At 39.5% G+C, this 20,124-nt stretch overlaps 1 protein-coding gene across 1 annotated transcript in view; it reads right to left on the bottom strand.

Moving 5' to 3' along the window:
- Positions 1 to 20,124, bottom strand: part of SORCS2 (sortilin-related VPS10 domain containing receptor 2) — a 571,075-nt gene that overhangs the window by 226,944 nt on the left and 324,007 nt on the right. Inside the window, exon 5 of the mRNA XM_010583547.1 lies at positions 18,592 to 18,691. Within this exon, the coding sequence (XP_010581849.1) occupies positions 18,592 to 18,691 (100 nt within the window). The remainder of the gene's footprint in view (positions 1 to 18,591; positions 18,692 to 20,124) is intronic.

The following is a 20,124-nucleotide window of genomic DNA, read 5'->3' as shown; positions in this document are numbered from 1 at the left end:
TTTATTTTTTACTTCAATTTGCAAGCAAACACCAACACAGAGAGCCATTAGAGAACAAGTGCTCTCTGGATGTTGAAAATCAATGGAGGAAAATTAAAAATCAACAAAGCACTCACATACAGCCTCCTAAATGCAATGGCCTGTGATCCAGTCAATCCTTGTTAAGAGGAGAGTAAAATAAATTCTTAATCAAGGATGAGCTCTAGTGACACTTCTTATCATATTTGCATATCATACATCTCTAGCTATATTCTGTGTCAGAAGGATATAATCTGATACTAAAGATACTCATAGTCCATAGAACAACTAAGAAACTATTTTCAACACTCAAGTTATAGTGGCAGACAAAAGGTTTAGGCTCCGAGAAGGGTGATGACATGTGAATGAAGTGACACAAGTAAACACAGCAGAAGTTCTGGACAATATTGTGACAAATGCCCCTTCACTTACATCCTGAAGAGTAAATCCACCTAATTTACCTCTTTTTTTCTTTTTTTTGTTACAGTATTCAGCTAGTTACCAATCTCTTTAGATCAGCTTGCAAAGCAGCAGTGGGAGCAACACACTGCCTGTGATGCTCTTGAATGTTGCTTACAGCCATGGAAAAGCCAAAAAAGAAAAAAGTAGAAATATTTAGAAGACTTGTCTATGCTGCCTTACCTACTAATCACTGTCACCCATGAACCAGTTGAGCCACTGCTCCTGAGAATGTGATCAAGTATTGATAAAAGGATGTCAACAAAATGCAATGTCACATGTATGAACCACTCCATTACCTTGATAATTGCAATAATCATGCAACAGCATGAGGTATGCTAACAAAATAGGCAATCATTCATCAAGGCAATTATTAGCCATCCTAATGTAACAATTTCCCCATGATGTAATAGGTATGGCACAACTAAGTAGTTTTGTCCAACATGTATTGAAATAATCTGTACTGATTGAATTAATTTTCTGTATTATTTCTGAATGAGGAAAAAGTCAGTGTTTCTACTTTTGGTGATAATTCCTCAACATGGCAAGAAGACAGAATATGAAAGGATTTCCTTAAAACCTTCCTAATTTCCAATATAAATATGACTTCTGTGAGGAAAAAGGAATTCTGAGGTGAAAAATCATCAGAAATGAGAGGCCTCACACCCAAGGCATCTCCTCCCATTTGCCTACACCCTGTTTGGCAAATAGTACTAGTACTGCTAAATTAATGCAAAGGGTAGCATAGGAAACTAAGCACAACAGTTTTGACTGAGATCAAGCAAAATGTAAACAGGATCAGGTCTCTAAGTTATCTACCTTTTTACCTCTTACTGCAATTGCTTCTAAGTGGATGTGCAAGCGTATTGCATGGCACCATGATAAGAACTGATTGGTTCATAATAGTACTAGGTGGACATATTCAAGCAAAGACGCTGTTAATTACTCCCGAAGATGAGAACAGTCTGAGCCTTTTATATCAACATGGCCCTGGATTTCTCTATTAATTAATGTGTCATAGTCCCAGCTGAGGCTCTTCCAGTCAATAATCCATAGTTAGGTGTTGTGGAACCAACCTCTGCTTCCAACCTCAGCCAGCCAAATCTGGGCAGAATATGGTTTTTCTTTCCCTGTGCTTCCAGATAAGAATCAGTGCTTCAGGCTCTGCTGTGAAACTCCTTTACCACATACCTTTTACTCAGACAGCATAATGAAATTACAGATTCAGCCAAAGCACAGAACTCCTCCACACACTTCGACTGTTACCTCTTTTGACCAGGCTGTTTTCATCAGCATCAAATGAAGTCCCTCATCTTTGCCTAGCACTGGTGATGAAATTGCTCGACCTTCTAGAAACATACGGACTTTGAAAACCATTTCACACACCTTTCATCTTTATCTTGTACAAGGACTGGCTATTTTCCACAGTGTCTGCAAGCTGCTGGGCATAAAATGTCTCTAATCATTACCATCTTTTCTTCTTCACTAGTGTGAGGGTGCTAAAAATGTGGGCATCATTGATACCTTCTACCACAAAATACAAATTTTAAGCTACTCAAATGGCTACACGTAATAGATTTCTTATAATCATGAAGACAGATGGCATGGCATATCTGAACACAAACACAACAAATTTAGGACTACGTACATCTGCAGAACTGACTCTCCAGGACATTTGTTTGGCAGTCAAAGTGTTCTTCAAAATGATAAAAAATAAAAATTGACAATTTGTTTTTTCCAGAATAAAGACAGATTCCACAGGTCTCCCCCCTGGTGACTAACTCAGTAAATCTTAAGTGACAAACTTAGTGATTTTTAATAGGTAAGAGAATAGAAGCTAAAATACATGCTGTATTTTACCTTTCTATTTTCACTTCTAAGGTTAAAGTTTCAGGATGGTTGGGTGAGAAAGAGAATAGCTCAGGGCATCTTTCTTTATTGTAAAGCTCAAGAAAACTTGTGAGAAATCACAGTAGATTTTCTCCGATTAAAAAAGGCAAAGGTAAAATGGCAGTTGCCAAAATCTTGAATATGTTGCTTGCTCTTCCCTAGCAAGGCTCATTTGATTGCAACTTGGCTCATCAGATGTTCTTTTAACACCTCTTGAGATGCATGAAGTTGATGTCTATGCTCCCCTGAAGACAAGAACATATTTTTCAAGACTCTAGGCTGCCAGCCACACTGCAGTGAAACATATGCTGTCCTGTTACTTCAGATAACAAATGTCTTCTCTTTTGTTCAGCAATTCAGCCACACAAATAACTTATTTTGTCCCCTGAGACTTTTGAAATGAGTGAGGTCTCTTCAAATAGGCATCAACTGCATTGTGTTTTCTGGGTAATATACTTCTAACGCAGGGCTAGATTATTCCAACCAAGGTATGGTAACTGAGCTCGCTTTTGTAAGTAGCAGCTGAGGCAATCGGTTGTGACTCCGCTATTCCCAATGGTAATCCTTACGGAAATACTATAAATATTGCATGCCCACCATTACATGTGATGAACAAATATTGACAATATAATGCATTCTGAAACAGTCAGTAGGTAACTCTCTCATTCACATGAAAGAACCCCATTTACAAAGAGTTTTTTAGATCGAGTAAATGTATCCAAGACTACAAAGACATGTGGTGACATAGCTTTAGAAACCTGGAGTACTGACATTCATTGGTCACCAGCTCAACCCCATGAGGCACCACGGCTCCCCGTACTGTCGTTCCTTTGGCATGGAGAGCATTTAGTCTGGATCATAGGTTCTTCACATAGGACTTGTCTCATATAAAGGGGATCATGAGGGGATTAAGAACACCACAGCAACCATCATCATATTTTTTGTCTTTGGCATTTGGAAGCCACCCATCACCATGGTGCACTTGATCCCCTCATCCAGATCGTTAATATCTTTATCAATGATCTGGATGAGGGGATCCGAGTGCACCCTCAGTAAGTTTGCAGATGACACCAAGTTGGGCAGGAGTGTTGATCTGCTTGAGGGCAGAAAGTCTCCACAGAGGGGTCTGGACAGGCTGGATCGATGGGCTGAGGCCAACTGTATGAGGTTCAACAAGGCCAAGTGCCGGGTCCTGCACTTGGGTCACAGCAACCCCATGCAGCGCTACAGGCTTGGGGAAAAGTGGCTGGAAAGCTGCCCGGCAGAGAAAGACCTGGGGGTCCTGGTTGACAGCCGGCTGAATATGAGCCAGCAGTGTGCCCAGGTGGCCAAGAAGGCCAACGGCATCCTGGCCTGTATCAGAAATAGCGTGGCCAGCAGGACTAGGGAAGTGATCGTCCCCTTGTACTTGGCACTGATAAGGCCGCAGCTCTAATACCGTGTTCAGTTTTGGGCCCCTCACTACAAGAAAGACATTGAGGTGCTGGAGCGTGTCCAGAGAAGGGCAAGGAAACTGGTGAAAGGTCTAGAGCACAAGTCTTGTGAGGAGCGGCTGAGGGAACTGGGGCTGTTTAGCCTGGAGAAAAGGAGGCTGAGGGGAGACCTTATCGCTCTCTACAACTACCTGAAAGGAGGTTGTAGCGAGGTGGGTGTTGGTCTCTTTTCCCAATTAACAAGTGATAGGACAGAGGAAACGGCCTCAAGTTGCGCCAGGGGAGGTTTAGATTGGGTATTAGGAAAAATTTCTTCACCAAAAGGGCTATTAAGCATTGGAACAGGCTGCCCAGGGAAGTGGGGGAGTCACCATCCCTGGAGGTATTTAAAAGACACGCAGACATGGCACTTAGGGACATGGTTTAGCAGTGGACTTGGCAGTGTTAGGTTTATGGTTGGACCCAATGATCTTAAAGGTCTTTTCTGACCTAAATTATTCTATGATTCTGTGGTACCCCAAGTGTGAATGGGATTCATTCTTTAGAGCTTTAGAAAGAGAGGAAGTGAATTTACATAGAGATTTGAAGGAGATGATGCCAGCACATTTCTTTATCTGAAGGAAAGAAACAATACATTATGAAAGCAGAGCACCATTTTGAGGTGATTCTTGACCAAAATTGCATCTGATAGGCAATTTTGCATCTGATGTTCAAGGCTGCCCAGCAATACAGGCTGAGCTGAATGCTGCTGCTCCTGGAGTGAGGGTGCCAGGAAAAGCCCCCTCCAGGCTAATCTGCAACTGGAAGGGTGGGAGGAGAAAAAGAGAAGTGGAATGGAAATAAGCTGGAAAGGAAAGCAGGAGGGAGAGCCAGTTACACAAGGGAAACATTTTTTCAGGGCTTTCACACAAGCAAAGTGGGCAGTGACATGCCATTTCCAGCAGCCCACTGCTCTCAGGGACTGACTGCTTTGCCTAGAGCCGTGAGGAATAAAAGCAAACCAGGTCACAGTGATGCCATACGTCCCCAGGTTATTATTGCAGTTCTCCCTATCTGGAAAATCAATACTCAAAACACATGAAAGCCCAGATTGCAGCACTGTACACTGTTAAACAACAGCCCTAGATGAAAGGTCATCAAGCTGGAGTACCCCGATTACCATATAATATACTACAACAGAGCTGGGCAAGCCTAAATTGGATGTTTCCTCCTGGTTTTTGTGGTTCCTTAAGAAATCAAAATAAGCTGGAAACTCAAATCCTTCAGGGGAAAAGCGCAACATCTTACTGTGCAGCCATCAACATATAGTTACTGGATAAAAAATGGACTGAAAATTTATTGTGCATTCTTATGTTATTCTTCACCCTTCTAAGATCTACTAAAAATGGCTACAGCCTTGAGAACAGACCTTTTTTTGAGATTTCTGGTAAAAGCCTGTAGCCCCTACCACAATAGATGTCATTGCCAGTTTATAACCACAGTGTTCTCTGAGGATAATTTTGTTAGCTGAAGCTTATAAATTGACTTTCAGAGAAGGCAGAAAGGGGGACTCTTGGGTTCTGCCATCGCATCACTCGGTGATTTTTAAATAAACTTATTTGTTAGCATGAACATTTAGAGATTTAGCCTTTCTCTGTTTTTTACCCGGGTGATATTTAGCTTACATTTGTGAACATGGCTTAAATGTAGTGGCAAGTGACACAGTAGTATTAAGGAACAGCGAAGTGTCCAACCTCATCCACTGACAAGCTGCAGTAGTTCCTCCAGCCAAAGAGAGCAGAAAAGAAAAAGGGTGAAAAGCCACCGTAAACAAAACCCAGTGTGCTACCAAAATGTTCAAAAAAGAAAAATAACTGGCAATTACCTAAATCATGGGCCAGTGAATACAGGAAAAAAGAAAAACACAGCAGTGTCACCTGCAGACTATAAGCATCAGCCTAATGAATTTGCCTCTTAACATCTTAGTTAAAAAAAAAACAAGGGGAAGAGGATAATCCCCTTATCAACAAATCAAAGAATCCCATGGAGAGAAAAATATATACGTAAAGCAGAATACATTATAGCTTTGAGATAAAGTCAAGAGTTATAAATATTATGTAAGTCAAAAATTTACCAGCTATCAGAGAAAAAAATGTATAAGATTCTGGCACTTTACTGGCTATTAAAATGCCAGGGCACTTTCAGAAAGTGCTGAAGTAGCAAAGGCAATGTTTTCCAGCGCACATTTTAATTTTGACAAGTTTCCCAATTCAAATATTAATTTTAATTAGGAGTATTTATTATTTTATAAGTAAACCTTGACATACTTTTAAAACACTACATTTAAGAGGGCCACAATTTAAACAAAATATTTCACTTATTCTTATCTGTTTTTCCTTATTTTGGCTCCATCAACTCTTGTCCAAGATTTTTATTTTCATCTGTAAGTCAGGATATAATTTTTTTGGAAATTTTCAGACTACTGATAAACATTTCTGACCTTATTTTAACCCACCCATGTTTTAAATGGTAACTGGTTTGTAGTACATAAGTGTTAATAAAAAGTGAATTCTAAGCAGAAACACAGGGCCAATATTTTTCCAACAGAGTATCTAAAATTAAGGTCCTGGATGTAAATTCAGCTCCCTTCTTTGTTTCCAAGTATAACTTTTTTAAAGATGTAGTTCAAATTGCCTCTAACATTTTAGAAAAACTTTAATATTTCTTTCATTATCATCACAGATTAGCGTTCTATGAAGTTATTAAGAAATTCGGCTCAGAAGTAGCATCTTTAGTCTTAGAAGAGTTATTGCTGAATATTTTATCAAATTCTGTGTATTCATCTATTTAATCTTTCAATACGGTAACACAAAAAGAGTGTAAAAATCTATTTGGTCCTTGCTTAAAGCTAATTATGATCTTACTGTTGAAAATACTTCCCAAATTTCAGTCCTTCATTCTGGAAATATTAACCATTCTGAATTTTTTTTTTCTTTTTTTTTGTTGTTTTTTTGGTGGTGTTTGTTTGTTTTGGTTTTTGTTTTTGTATTTGTTTTTGTTTTTTCAAAAATAAGCTTTTGTATATTTGACTACTGATAATATATATGGTATTGATAGACTTTCCACAAGGCCATACTCTCCCTTGAACTGGTAAAAATACATTTGATTTAATTCACCTATTATTTTATTGAGGGGCAAAAGGGTAGTTTTGTGGTTCAAGCTGAGAGGCTGGCTTAGATGTGTGGCATATTATTAAATTTCTCTCATTTCTTTCCCAGGCAAGTCATTTACATCTTTCTGTTTCCACATCTGTAAAAGGGAAATCCTATAACATCTTCAGAATTCCCAAAGTTATTAACAGGATTCACCAAATCATCTATGTGCATATAAAATTTTTAGATCTTATGGCAGGCACAACTCACAAGTGGTTTTAATATGGCCTTACAATATACCAAGCAACATTAGAATGGACCATTACTACCTTCTGAAAGTCATTTTATTCTGGAAAGGACAGTTTTGTAGACTTTGTCTGCTTAAGTCAAGTGAAAAGTTATGGCTGGACCTTGCAATAATATAGAATGTGGGAGAGTTTCAGAGGAGCCTTTGGGCACCACAATCCCAAAGCCCAGCAGAAGCCCTGTATCCCTGAGCTCTACGTAGCAAAGATTTAAGAAATGGAGGCCCAGATCTCCTGCTCCTGTGTTACAGCACCTTGCAGAGCAGAAAAGCATTTCTCAAACCTTCAGGTGCAGCAAGTAAGAGAACCATTGTCTTTGCTGGACCCCCAGAAAGAACAAAGTGCGGGACACTGTTCTTCTCATGGACAGACTGGAACCTTTAGCCAAACCCCCACTAATTTGTGCCTACCTCCACTGCATCACAAACAAACTGTAAAAGCACTTAAATACAGAAAATCCTATAAAGTCATGCAATGTGTAAAAAAATTAGTTCACAGGTATGGCTGAATGAAACAAACAGAACATATATCAGTGCATTTAATATCTTAAATTGACATGAGATATTTGCTTATTCCCAGGGATCTCAGTCCGATTCCTGTAGTCATAGTTACACCGAAAGTACAGCTTTTTATGCAACTAGCAGTTGTCCAGTTTTGGCACCAAGCCTGACAAGATAAACACTCCACAATCCCTCAGTGCTACCTGAGGCACTTCCCTCACCAGACCTTTCCACCAGATCTCCGTGTTTACACTTAGTGTCTTTTAGAAAAGAACAAGAGCACTTTAAAGTCAAATCTGAAAGCCATTTCAATGTCCAGACTGATAATATTGTTTAGAGAACTGAGAATAAGATTGAAAACCTGTAAATTGTAGATCCAGCAACTGCAGCAGAAATGAAATGTGTTCCATTTGGGGCAAGTAGCTTAATTTCCTCATTTATCTGAGAGTAGAAGTACTATCATCATATTCAAATTATTACCTATGTCCTGAAGCAGCCATGCCTGATAAATGCTAAACAATCTTGAGAATCATAGGAACATATTTATAACAATTATTTTCAGCATACTGCAAATCTTAAAATGCTGTTCAGTACTGCAGGGATGTGACACAAAAAATACTTTATAAATATGCATTCCTCTTGAAACGGGATCGTAAAAATACTTAGCATTTATTTAGGGATCACAGGTGCTCTGCAGACTTCAGTATTATTGTCTTAAGTTTATAAATAAGGAAACTAAACCAGACTAATTCTGTACTTTTTGCAAAACCTTGTAATTTGACCTCAGGGTAGACTGTCAAATCATGTCATGTCACAGTGTTTTTGCACAAGGCAAATGATATTACAAGGTGCAAGGCAATGGGAAGTCAGGCTTCAGGGAGGCTCAGGCTTGCTCAAGGTCATAGAAACTGAAGTCAGGTCTCCTGGCTAACAGCTCCCTGATCGAATCATCCTACTACCGCTGTTGAAGAGATTCATTTTATGAATTATAGTTAGGGATGTGTCAGCAGTTTTATAATTATCCCAAGAAAATTGTGATTTTTTAATAGAAACACAGACCATCAGCTACAGTCTTCTAAATAATACTTTTCTTTAGTAATTGTAATTATGAAAGAAAAAGGTCTAATTAAGTCCAGAATCTACATGTGAGGTGTAGAAAGGAGTAATGGTCAGAAATGAAGAAAGAAAAGCAGGAAACCAAGAAAGTGTTGGAAAGAGATTAAGAGACAGAAGGGTAGAAAGAGGTGATGAAAGGTTGCAAAAAATTATGAAAAAAAGAGGGGAAAAAAAAAAAATACCAGTTAGACACAAAACAAAACAAGCTTGCAGAAGATCTCTCCTCAAAACCAAATCAGGAATTATGAAGAATCACCATTCATTTGACAGCAATCTTATGCTATGAAGGGATGACAGCAACCTAGTGCGTTACTCCCACAGAAGGAAAAAATCTGTCTCTAGCACTAGCCTGAAGAGGCCACCGTCAAGGCTTCAGAGGTGACTTAGTTAAACACAGGAGATTTCAGCTTCCAGGAGTAAGAATCTTTTTCTGCCTGACAGAAACACATAGTGTGAAATGAAAAAAAAAAAAATCCTGTTTTATGTTTGCATGAATTTTTGTTGACTATATTCAAATATATGGGCACCGGCTGCATGAGAAGGCTATGATTAAAACATATGTATCCCACAGGTCCTGCCTTTTCAGTAGAAGTTTGCTGCTGCTGGGTGCTGGGGCTACTGGGAATCAGGGCTCATTTCAGGGTTAGAAACACGTAAGAGAACAGTTACATTCCTCCCTTCTAGTAAATGCCACAAAGTGGGTAGACTAAACAAAATCACTGGAATACTTAGTTTTCACAGTAGTTTAGGAGTCCTGTACAAATATTTGTGCCATGACAGCAAGATTGCAGCAGCTGACTGGTTTAAGCAGCAGTTTTACTCCTGGCAGTGTAGGGGGGCTGCAGCCACGGGGATTCTCAGTGGGGTGAGCACGCTGCCAGCCCTGCAAAATGGCCGTGGCAGCAATTTAAACCCTGCTCATTTCTACTGTGCTTCCATGCCAACCCCTGGGAAAAAAACGCTGCTGCATGTCTGATCCTGAGAGAGCCAGAGGAGTTTGTGTGGTCAGCACGAGTGGAGGGAAGTTGAACAGCTGCAGTGAAGAGAAGCAGAATTTGACACATCAGTAGATTGGAAAACGCTAGCAGAGCATGAAGCGTGGAAGCTGGGACTTGTGCTGCCGTTCCATCATTGGGGAAATGAGGAGGAAATGCACAGGTCTCCAGGAGATACAGAAGATCCATCAGCAAGCATGATGAATATGTTTCAAACACACTACACCATTATTTTGGGGCTGTCTGGGAAATATGCCTACTGTACGTTGTCCTTGCAGACCTCCTGAACAGTAATACTCATCTTTCTTCAAATACTGTTTAGAAGTTTTCATATAACCTCCTTAACATTGTCCTATTGGTTAGTTGTTGCTGTGGTTAGACTTTGAGTTAAGATGAAAGAGACGCCAATTTCCTCCCTTCTGTAACGCCGGAACCTTGAGACATGCCTGTAGGCAAGTTGTGACGTTCAGTAAATAATTAGATGAATCTCAACACACAGGATAATTGCAATAGCTATAAATAATCTAAATTAATCACAGAAAAACCTCATCTTGTGTATGCCAGTTTAGCAGAAACCCGACTCTGTTCTATAGACTGACCTGTACCCATTTCTTCCTAGCATACTGGGCAACCAATTAAATACTTACTAAGTACCATAAGATGCTTGCTACTAATCCTTTACCATTTCCTCTTTACAATTAGCTTCTCTCTCTCCTCTTTCCTTTTGCAATGATTCAGCACTGCTAATATAACCACCTCTTCCTTTCTGGTTTTATCTGTCACAAATTTCACGCAACCCTGAATTGGTAACTCTCTATGCACTCTTCATATGGACACTTTCTCCTTTGGACACTATCCCATATACCATAATTTGTCTCCTTGTTATATTTAATTCTGTGAGCTCCATATTGTATCAGAAAATCTTCCAGCATGATATTCTTATGGGAATGTACATCCTTAAAAAAAGATGTGCATGAGCCTCATAGCTATTAATTAGAAAACATTTGTGGCTCTAGCTAGGACACAAGAAAGTCTCTGCCATGCTGGAGAAAAGCCTAGGTCTCACTCAGGTCTAGAGACCAACCACAGACAATTTGGGTTGATTAGTTGATTTTGGTTTACCCCCTAGTTCTTATCTCAAGCAGAGGAGGAATTGAGAAGTACTTTCAGGTCAATGAGCCCATGGGCAAGCTGGACAAGGCAAACACACAACTTGCCTGGTGTCCTGCACAGCAAATCTACCACCACCGCTCTAGATTCTTCTCTGGCATATGGCTCAGATTTAGATTTGGGCCTCAGTATAACAATCTGCATTTTAAAATAAAGAGCTTTGAAATGACAGCCTGGTCTAAATTTTCCAAAATTGCCCCTATTTTCAGACATACCAAATCAAAATCCCAAATCTTAAAACCCCTCTGGTGTGGAACATTACACTTTCCCGTTTACAGCTCCTCTCTGACCAGCCACCCACTCAGCAGCACACATCGCCTCAGGTGCTGAGGGTAGCTTCAGACCTGCTTTCTACTACATGTTCTTGATTGACTCTTCCTATTTCTCCAAGCAATGACCCCTGCTCATCATGATAGGAAATAAAACCTTGCTGAAAATATGATGCTTGGATTCCTTCTCTTCCCAGAATTACCGGGAGGGAAATGGATGTCTCTCAAGTGCAGAATCATATGCACAATGGTCTCTTAACACCTGCTCACAGGTCTTTTCCATTATCACATAAATCTTTTTTATGTTGTACTCCCACCAACTAGTCTTTTTATTTTTGGCTTCACTACAGTAAACTTAATTTAACATTATGGCTTTTTGGTAGTTGTTGGTCTGCTTTTATGATTAATGAGTTTTAGACAGGAAATTCATAAAAACAGAACAAAAGAATCTATAATAACCATGCAGTAAAGACAGGACTATTTTTCCTTAGAATAATTGTATGCCTGAGCACAAAAGAATGGGAAAGTTGCACATTAGGCTACAAAATCACAGCAGAAGGTCAATCTCAAAAAATTCAATTGAGATTTCTACATTAAGCACCAAATAAATTATAGGATAGAATAATAACACAGAATGTCTGTTCAAGTGTGCACTCATTTAGCCCACACACCCTCCTTCTACCTTGATGAGTAATTATCCTACATACTATGGCAAACCTACACATTAGTCATGGCAGTCTACTGTTCACGTGTATTGTTAGCCAGGTTTCTTGATTTGGGGTTTTTTGTGGATTTTTTTTTTTCTTTTCTTAAATGAGGTGCAGCCTTTGACCACAGTCTACTCCAGGTGCTAGACTATAAAACATTTGTAGGTCAAAGGGAGCAGAACTGAAACAAAAAGGTTTAGAGGCAGCTTCAGAATGCACGGTTCAATGTTTTGGTAGACATGCATGCAAAAACGTATTCAAAGAAAACAATGCATCTAATCAACAAGAGCTGCGGATTCCTTTCTAGCTCCATATGTAAAAGTCCAGGATGGAGAAATGCACAGAAAGTGCAAAATTTTTATGGAAATCAAACCAAACATATATAAAAAAATGCATTCATGGTCTACTGCTTAAGAGAGAGGGTATACTTAAACAAAACAGTAACACTGCTACTACCTTTGACTTATTGGAGGTGTTACAAGGAATTAGAATATGAAAATCACATAAGAGTTACACATTTTTGATGCAGCCCTGTTTACATACGAAGTGTGAAAAAAGCCGTTTTCTCAAACATAGCAGGAATCAGTTAGATAGGGAAAGCTGTATTTAGCCAGTAAATAGCTGAAATACTTTTCTAATAGCCAGATTCCTAGTGATTGTTCCATATATATTTTTAATTTTCAACTGTTCCATTCTCTGTTTGTCAAAGCTTCATCATACTTTCTCCACATATACATACTCACACCCCATCAAATAGCATCCATTAAATCTTCCCCCAGTATGGCTTGGTTTTGGTGGTGCTACATGAACCTCTGCCATGGATGGTGACTCCTAGCTAAGAGCTCAGTGAAAGCTCTGACTGTTTTAACCTATTGAGTTCCACTTGTATTTAATAGCTTCCTGGCTGTCAGCTAGGCAACTGCTCATCAGGGATTTCTGTATAGGACTGCCTCTCACAGCAATCCACTTACAAAGCAAACTGGGTGGAAAAAAAATTCAATTACTGGGCATACTTCTGGAAGCAGTTGGAAAATCTGAAGATGAACTGAACAGTCCTGGACAGAAGTCTTAAGCAAAATGATGCAGTCAGTACATCAGTGCTCTGGTGGTGCATCACTAGAATAAAACTGAATGGTAACACTGTTTATAAGGAAAGAATGCATCAGGGTAGAGAGATGATGCATCACAACATACAGACTCATATTGTGCAATTTCACAGTGAAACTTTCCTGAAGTAACTACTCAGGTTATTGAAAGGAATATTCCATAGTTGACAACTTCTACTAATAAAAGTGTAAGATAATTCTGCTCTCTATGTTTGCGGATGTTCTGGTATGGTCTCTAAGGAAATTGATTCTTGAGTAGAATTATTCCTTAAAAGTAAATGTAGTCATACTGCATTTTGACAACTTGCACTACCAATTGTTTTGCTCTGAAAGACAAATGTCAAAATGCTGTAGGGCTGCATTTACCTGTAAGTGCTTACAAACATTGCTCAAGCCAGTTGCATCTTGGGAAATGCTTTTATAGCTGTGGCAAGTACCTTTTTGCGATCACGTGTAATTTATACTATTTTAAAGTATCAGGAGTTAAAATATGGTACAGGATAGCCTATATCCTTATTACTATCTTAAGTGTTCTGCATGGTTTGTCAAGCAAGAATACACATTTGTCATCTTGCCTTTTAGAATGGAAAACCAGCTATTGGTTATTGTGACAGCTGGGAAATGTAAGTGTTCAACCCATTTAACTAATAAGTCAGTGTATGCACAATCAACATTTATTTTCTCTTAATATGAAAAGCCTCAATATACGCTGCTTAGCTGCCTCTTTTCCAGAAGCACATAAACAGAAGGATGGATGCATCAGTTGCATTAGCACCAATGAAAATTAAAATATGTGCTGAATGTGGGAAAAAATCAGTATGTTCATTCAACTCCTCCCCAGCAACATTACACACACAGAATTAAAGCAAATACATAACTTCTACATCCAACCGCATATACGCCCTATAAAAACGTTAAATATTTGGTCAATAATTTAGCTTAGTGAAGCTGAGTTCTGCTAACTTCTGTCTTCTGTAGAAAGAATTTACTTTGTTCAGCTGACTCCAGATTGACACTATGGAAAGCATAATCCCATACTCCATGAATCATGTGCATCACTTCCAAATCACAATTATAATGCTGTTTTGGAAAACAGAGTATACAAATCAAATTATTTCCCCTACATGGTATGTTATGGGATCCCTGCACTATTTGATGCTATCGGCATAGAGTAATTACTGAAAAGGAGATAACTACGTAAGTTCTGTTGTTTAAAGTGCAGGAACATCCCTTATCAATGCACAGCACTTCAAGGTCTGCATAGAGTATTTTTTAATGTCACAGATCAATGAAAAAGTGCTTCAAATGGAGAAGTTAGCATCAGAGAATTTACATAGGAGAACTCACCTTCATTACTCTACATCTTTCCAAAACCATATCAGAGTAAGTAAGTCTCAGTGTCTTTAGTTGCAGGTTTATAATACACTAAAAACCAGCCAGAATGCAAAGCATATATTAATGCATCCTTAGGACATGTGAACTCTTAATGACAGTGTTACCTCCCCTATTACTCTATTGTTTCACAGCATTTAGGGTGAGTCTTTTGTGGGTAGGTGCAAATGTCTTCTACTTGTGCTCCTGGCTGACTGCAATTCAGCTCTGAAACACAAACAATACAGCCACAGTTCACGCCTCCATCCCATGTTTTCATCAGAAAGGCCCATTCAGAGCGATACACAAAGCCCTCTAAAGCTCTACCCTCAGAGGTTTGTCATAATTTCTTGTCAAAACTGGGTTTCATAGCTTGAGTCCTATGGTAACCCCAGCAACACAATTTCTGCATCAGAGTTCAGCCAGAAAAAGACTGAGTGAATTTACCTCAACCGTCAAAAGATTGTGTAAACATGACATTGACACAACAACTCCTTCCTGATTCTTCTCTTAGACCTATGAACAGTACTCGTCGCAACTTGTTTATCGAAGGGTAAGAGAGAAAAGGAATGCTCCACTTCTTTGCACGGATTTAGTGGGTTTTACAAATTATTTCTATCTTTCCACCAGCTAATTCAAAGCCCCCAGCATTCCTATATCTTACCTTGTGATCTTACTCTTTTTTTTAATATAATCCCTTTTCCTTGTAGCACTATGTGAAAAGGATGATGTTGTACCTTCTGCATCTGCTAATGCACTTCTTCATGAGCAATATTATAATTCTTTTGAATTTTAACTTCTTAAACAATGGGGTAGGGAAGATAAGAAGTATAAACTTTTGTGAGTGAAACTCTAAGTCACTCCAGGAGCTGGGATACCGGCAGAGATAAACTGAAGAAATAATGTCAGTCCAAGAAGTAGACTGGAGCCTTCTAGAAAATATTTCATCTAATCACATTCCAAAACAAAACAAAAAATTTTCCATCTTGTGCTGGTTTTGGTGGGCATAGAGTTAATGTTCTTCATAGTAGCTAGTATGGGGCTATGTTTTGGATTTGTGCTGGAAACAGTGTTGATAATGCAGGGATGTTTTCATTACTGCTGAGCAGTGCTTGCATAAAGCCAAGGCCTTTTCTGCTCCTCACACCTTCCCACCACTGAGTAGGCTGGGGGTGCACAATAAATTGGGAGGGGTCACAGCTGGGACAGCTGACCCCAACTGACCAAAGGGATATTCCAGACCATAGGACATCATGCTCAGTGATAAAACTAGGGGGGGAGTTGGCCGGGGGGCGGGGCCGCTGCTCAGGGACTGGCTGCGCATCGGTTGGTTGGTGGTGAGCAATTGTTTTCATTTGCATCACTTGTCTTTCTTGGGTTTTATTTCTCTTTGTTATTTTCCTTTTCATTATGATTTTCATTATTATTATTATTATTATTATTATTATATTTCAGTTATTAAACTGTTCTTATCTCAACCAATGAGTTTTCTCACTTCTACCCTTCCAATTCTCTTCCCCCATGCCGCTGCAGTGGGAATGAGCGAGCAGCTGTGTGCTGCTTAGTTGATGGCTGGGGTTAAACCATGGCATCTCTTTGTACGTCTTTGCAGTGAGATTCTGTTCAGACCCACAATAGTCACAAAGCCATTTATAGCAACCTCCACAAGATCATTCAATCTTATTCTCATAAGTACAAAGAACTATGATTTTAACAGGATGAACTGCCTGGAGGTACCCACATTCCTCCTTTGACTGTAGAGGGAGAGGGCTTGACTAGACACCTGAATTCCACAGAGCTAAAATCAGGTGAGGTTAATGCTCTGATGACATTGAGGTGGAAATTATGAGCATTAAATTTGCAGTATCAGTTCTTTCACAGATGAGGTCTACAATGGGTAAATGGAATGAAAGCACAGAATAATGCTTAATATGCAAAGTATTCAAAAAATCCCCATCAGTGTCTTTTATCTTTGCCTTCATGCATATTCCCAGTCCCTAATGCTAAGTCATAGCATGGGACTACTTATGCTTTAAATTTAAAGTGCATGCTCAGTTCCAGTATGCACGGTCAGCACTCCAGTTCCCATTTTCAGCACATTTCAAAAGATGTGAACTTGCTGAAGAAAACCCACACCATAATAATCTGAAGTCTGGTAACACCAAGAACGAGTGAAACCCCAAGAATTCTGCTCAGCTCAGAAAAGGGAGTCAGAGCTCTAAATGTTCTATTCCACCCCAGTGCAATTCTGCTGAAATGGGTGGATAGGGAGACATGTTCTTCCAACTTTCTAAATAACTTTTGTGAAATCAGCCAGTAGTCTTAGTGTCCTAATCAAATGTCCAGCACCAGAAAAGTTCCCATGATGACTGACGAAGTTGACATGGAGAATTCCCCCTTACCTGCCACATGTGGCTGCAACACCTCCAAGACCACTCTGAAGCTGTTGGCTACAGCATTTAACCCCAATGCTTTCACATTTTTGTACCATGTACCCATATATGTATGTACATTCGCATGTAAAAATATCTCCCTCTGGCATCATTTACAGGCTCTAGAAATCCTTTCTGCTCTGCTGTTTTTGTTGTTTGTATACTATTGAACAACATCCCTGTAGAAGCAAATCTCAGCATAAAAATAGCGTATTTAATGACTCAAAGGGACTTTCTGTAACAGAAGGATTCCAATATGATATTAGTTTAGTAAGCAGGGTTTGTATCTCTAAGAACTCCAACTTGTCTTGAGCAGAACACAGATTTTTCTAAGATAGGGTTAACATGAGATTTTTGGTGAACATTGGTGTGTCCTTCGAGCTTGAAATTCAGCAGTGATCTTACCACTGTTTATTTTGCCAGACAACTGGCACAATCACATTGTCACTGACTCCCCCTGTGCTTGTGCAGGCTTTTACATTGTGGCTGGGTAAGCTGGGAAAAATCCTCCACAGGGCTTTCATCCATCTCATACACTTAGCCTTTATTCCAGAAACTGAGATGGGCAAAGATTTTTGGTTTTATTCTTTAGGACTTGAAATCATCAGTAGATCTTATCTCTGAGACACACAATCTACAGAAACTTTGTGCTTGGTGGTAGTTCCACTTCAAGACACAAAAAAATCACTTCTGACTTTGCAGCAGATTAAAAATATATTACTGAGCTCAGGTGTAGCATAGCTTTGGCAAAAAAACTCCAGTGACCGTTGCAAGAGAAATAAAATATGTACTTAATCATCCAGGCAGTCTCGCCGAGTTCCACTGATTTTTGATTAAGCAGAACAGACAGATAAACACAACTAACAGTGTCCTTCCAATCAGTGGTCTCTGCATGAAATCAATGCTTCTGTATTACACTGGAGTTAAAAGGCCCTTATCAAGAGAAAATTCTTATTTCATGAAAGACCTATTGTGCTTGTGTTATTCACAATGCATTTCACAATTCTTGCCGTTTAAATCACGGGCATTTTGCAGACATAGAAGGGTTGTTATTGTTTTTTTTTTTCCTCATAATCACTCTTCCTGTTGCTTCTAATATAACATCCATTGTAAATACACTCAATGGGTCGATTTTGCTCGCACTTATAAAGTCCACTTAATCTTCCTAGGCTCCATGAAAAGCTTTTGCTTCAGTAATGATGCAGGAACATTTTTTAAGAAAGAGTCTCAAGGAGAGGGTGTTTTTATTTTTTAATTAAGGTTTTACACAGGATAAACATCATTCTCAATGACAGCCTGCCCAATCCCTGTGCTTTATATTAAGGAACGTGCAAAGGACTTTGAAATTGTGCATAAAGGTTGAAGAGGTTGAATGTTAGTCCCAGAATTTGTGTGGATGTGTGAAAACCTACAGGAGGTCCTTTTCTTTTCCATGGAAAACTCCACAGAAGTTCAAGTGCCAGAAGTCAATGGCCTCAGAAGTTTTCAGAGTCCATCAAGGCATTTTTTCCTTTCTAAATTATACAGGAAGAAATAAATATCCCAATTCCATATGTCACAAAATGTACCTGAGGTAACCTGCAACTTTGTGAAAACCACTTCCCTATATTTTGAAAACCTGTAAAACACACTTCACATAGTTGCAGAATCTTAGCTGCACTATAAAAAGTCATTTTTTTTGCCACATACCTTTTTTTTGTTGGTAGGACAAATGTAGAAATTGTCAATAACAGTGGCAATTCCAGGCTGTAGATTCAACTTTGTGTATAACGTCCCAAAATCTGAGGACCTGAAAGAAATCAAACATCTGTAAGTGCTCTCTTCTAAAGGCTTCAGCATTGAAACTCTGAAAAAACACCCACTTTGTAGCACTAACTATCCATTTTCAGTGCTTCTCTGCCATCCTTTTGTTCTTTTTGGTGCTCATTAGCTACTAAAAGAAACCTGCCACTATTAAAAATATTTTTCTAGGTTTGAAAAAACATGGCTAGTTCTGTCTGTTCTGTGTGATGCTAGTTTTCATTCTGACACTGCACCGTGCAGTGACAGAAGCCCAACAATTATACCTTTCCATCACCACCCACAAGGTGGGGAAAAAAAGAGGTAAGTAGCGCAAAGGCTCATCAGCAAGTACTAACAACACCTCCTCAGCTATGCAGAAAAAGAAGAGCTGACTTCAGAGCCTGGTGTTGCATAAGAGAACAATTTGGCCTGAAATCTGGAAGACTCGCAATGGACCACTACCAGAATTTGTACTTGATAAAAGTATCCATCCACTCCTCCAGCTCTTTTTTCGAGGATCACTAAATTTTGAATGAATAAAACCAAAGTCAGCACTTGGTCAGCAGTATGTCATACACACAAATCTATGAATATTTCAAATGTGTGCACTCTGCAGAAATTGTTTCGTATTCCTGAAAAATCTACAATGAAAAATGGCATCTGTGCTACGCGCCTCTATTGGCAATGTCTAGTATAAAAAGAATGCACAAGTAAAATGTTAGTAGAGGAAAACATTAGTTAGTGAAACTCAAAGCAAGTCACATCCAAAATTAAATCACTTCGGATGAAGTCTCACTTGTTCTATATAGGATCGAATTGCACCATATGGTCTCTCCATATTTACAGTTTTGCCTTTCACATTTGGAAGGGGACTCAGACACATCTAAGGCACCTATCCCTTCTTCACCAAGAAGCCCTCCCTAGGACAGATGGTTGGTGGGAGGACTTCCACTCTATACTCCTTTTTTTTCACTGGAATAACAATCTCCTTTAACAAACAGGGCTGAAGGTGCCCTGCCTTTTACCTCTGCATCACTCAAACATTTGGGAACATGCAACAGCTGTCATGTCCAACAGAACCAGGATGAGACCTTTGTCCTTCCCAGTGTGACACTGAGGACTGCCTATGCAGTGATTTCTGCCCTATAGCCCCGTTCTAACATGTTCATTGCTCCTCGGTGGGCTCTGTTGTCTCATACTCCTCGCCCAGAGGAGTCACTGCTGAAATTCATAGGAACATGACTGAGTACAGCAAGAGAGAAAAGCGAGAAACCAAATCCCTGGCTGAGGTGGCCCACAGCCTGAGGCCTCCTCCAAGCCACGGGAGGCAGAACGGTCCCCAAGGGACGGGTGCCCACAGGAGGCTGCCATGAGCAGAGTGCCCACCTTCTGCCTGCCCGTGTCCCAGTCCCACTGAGGATGTCATTAAGTCAAAGGGCA

This window comes from Haliaeetus leucocephalus, unplaced genomic scaffold, assembly GCF_000737465.1.
Source record: "Haliaeetus leucocephalus isolate CR32 unplaced genomic scaffold, Haliaeetus_leucocephalus-4.0 Scaffold906, whole genome shotgun sequence".
Taxonomy (NCBI): Eukaryota; Metazoa; Chordata; class Aves; order Accipitriformes; family Accipitridae; genus Haliaeetus; species Haliaeetus leucocephalus.
The sequence above is the reverse complement of the archived record's forward strand: the minus strand, read 5'-3'. Positions and strand labels throughout refer to the sequence as shown.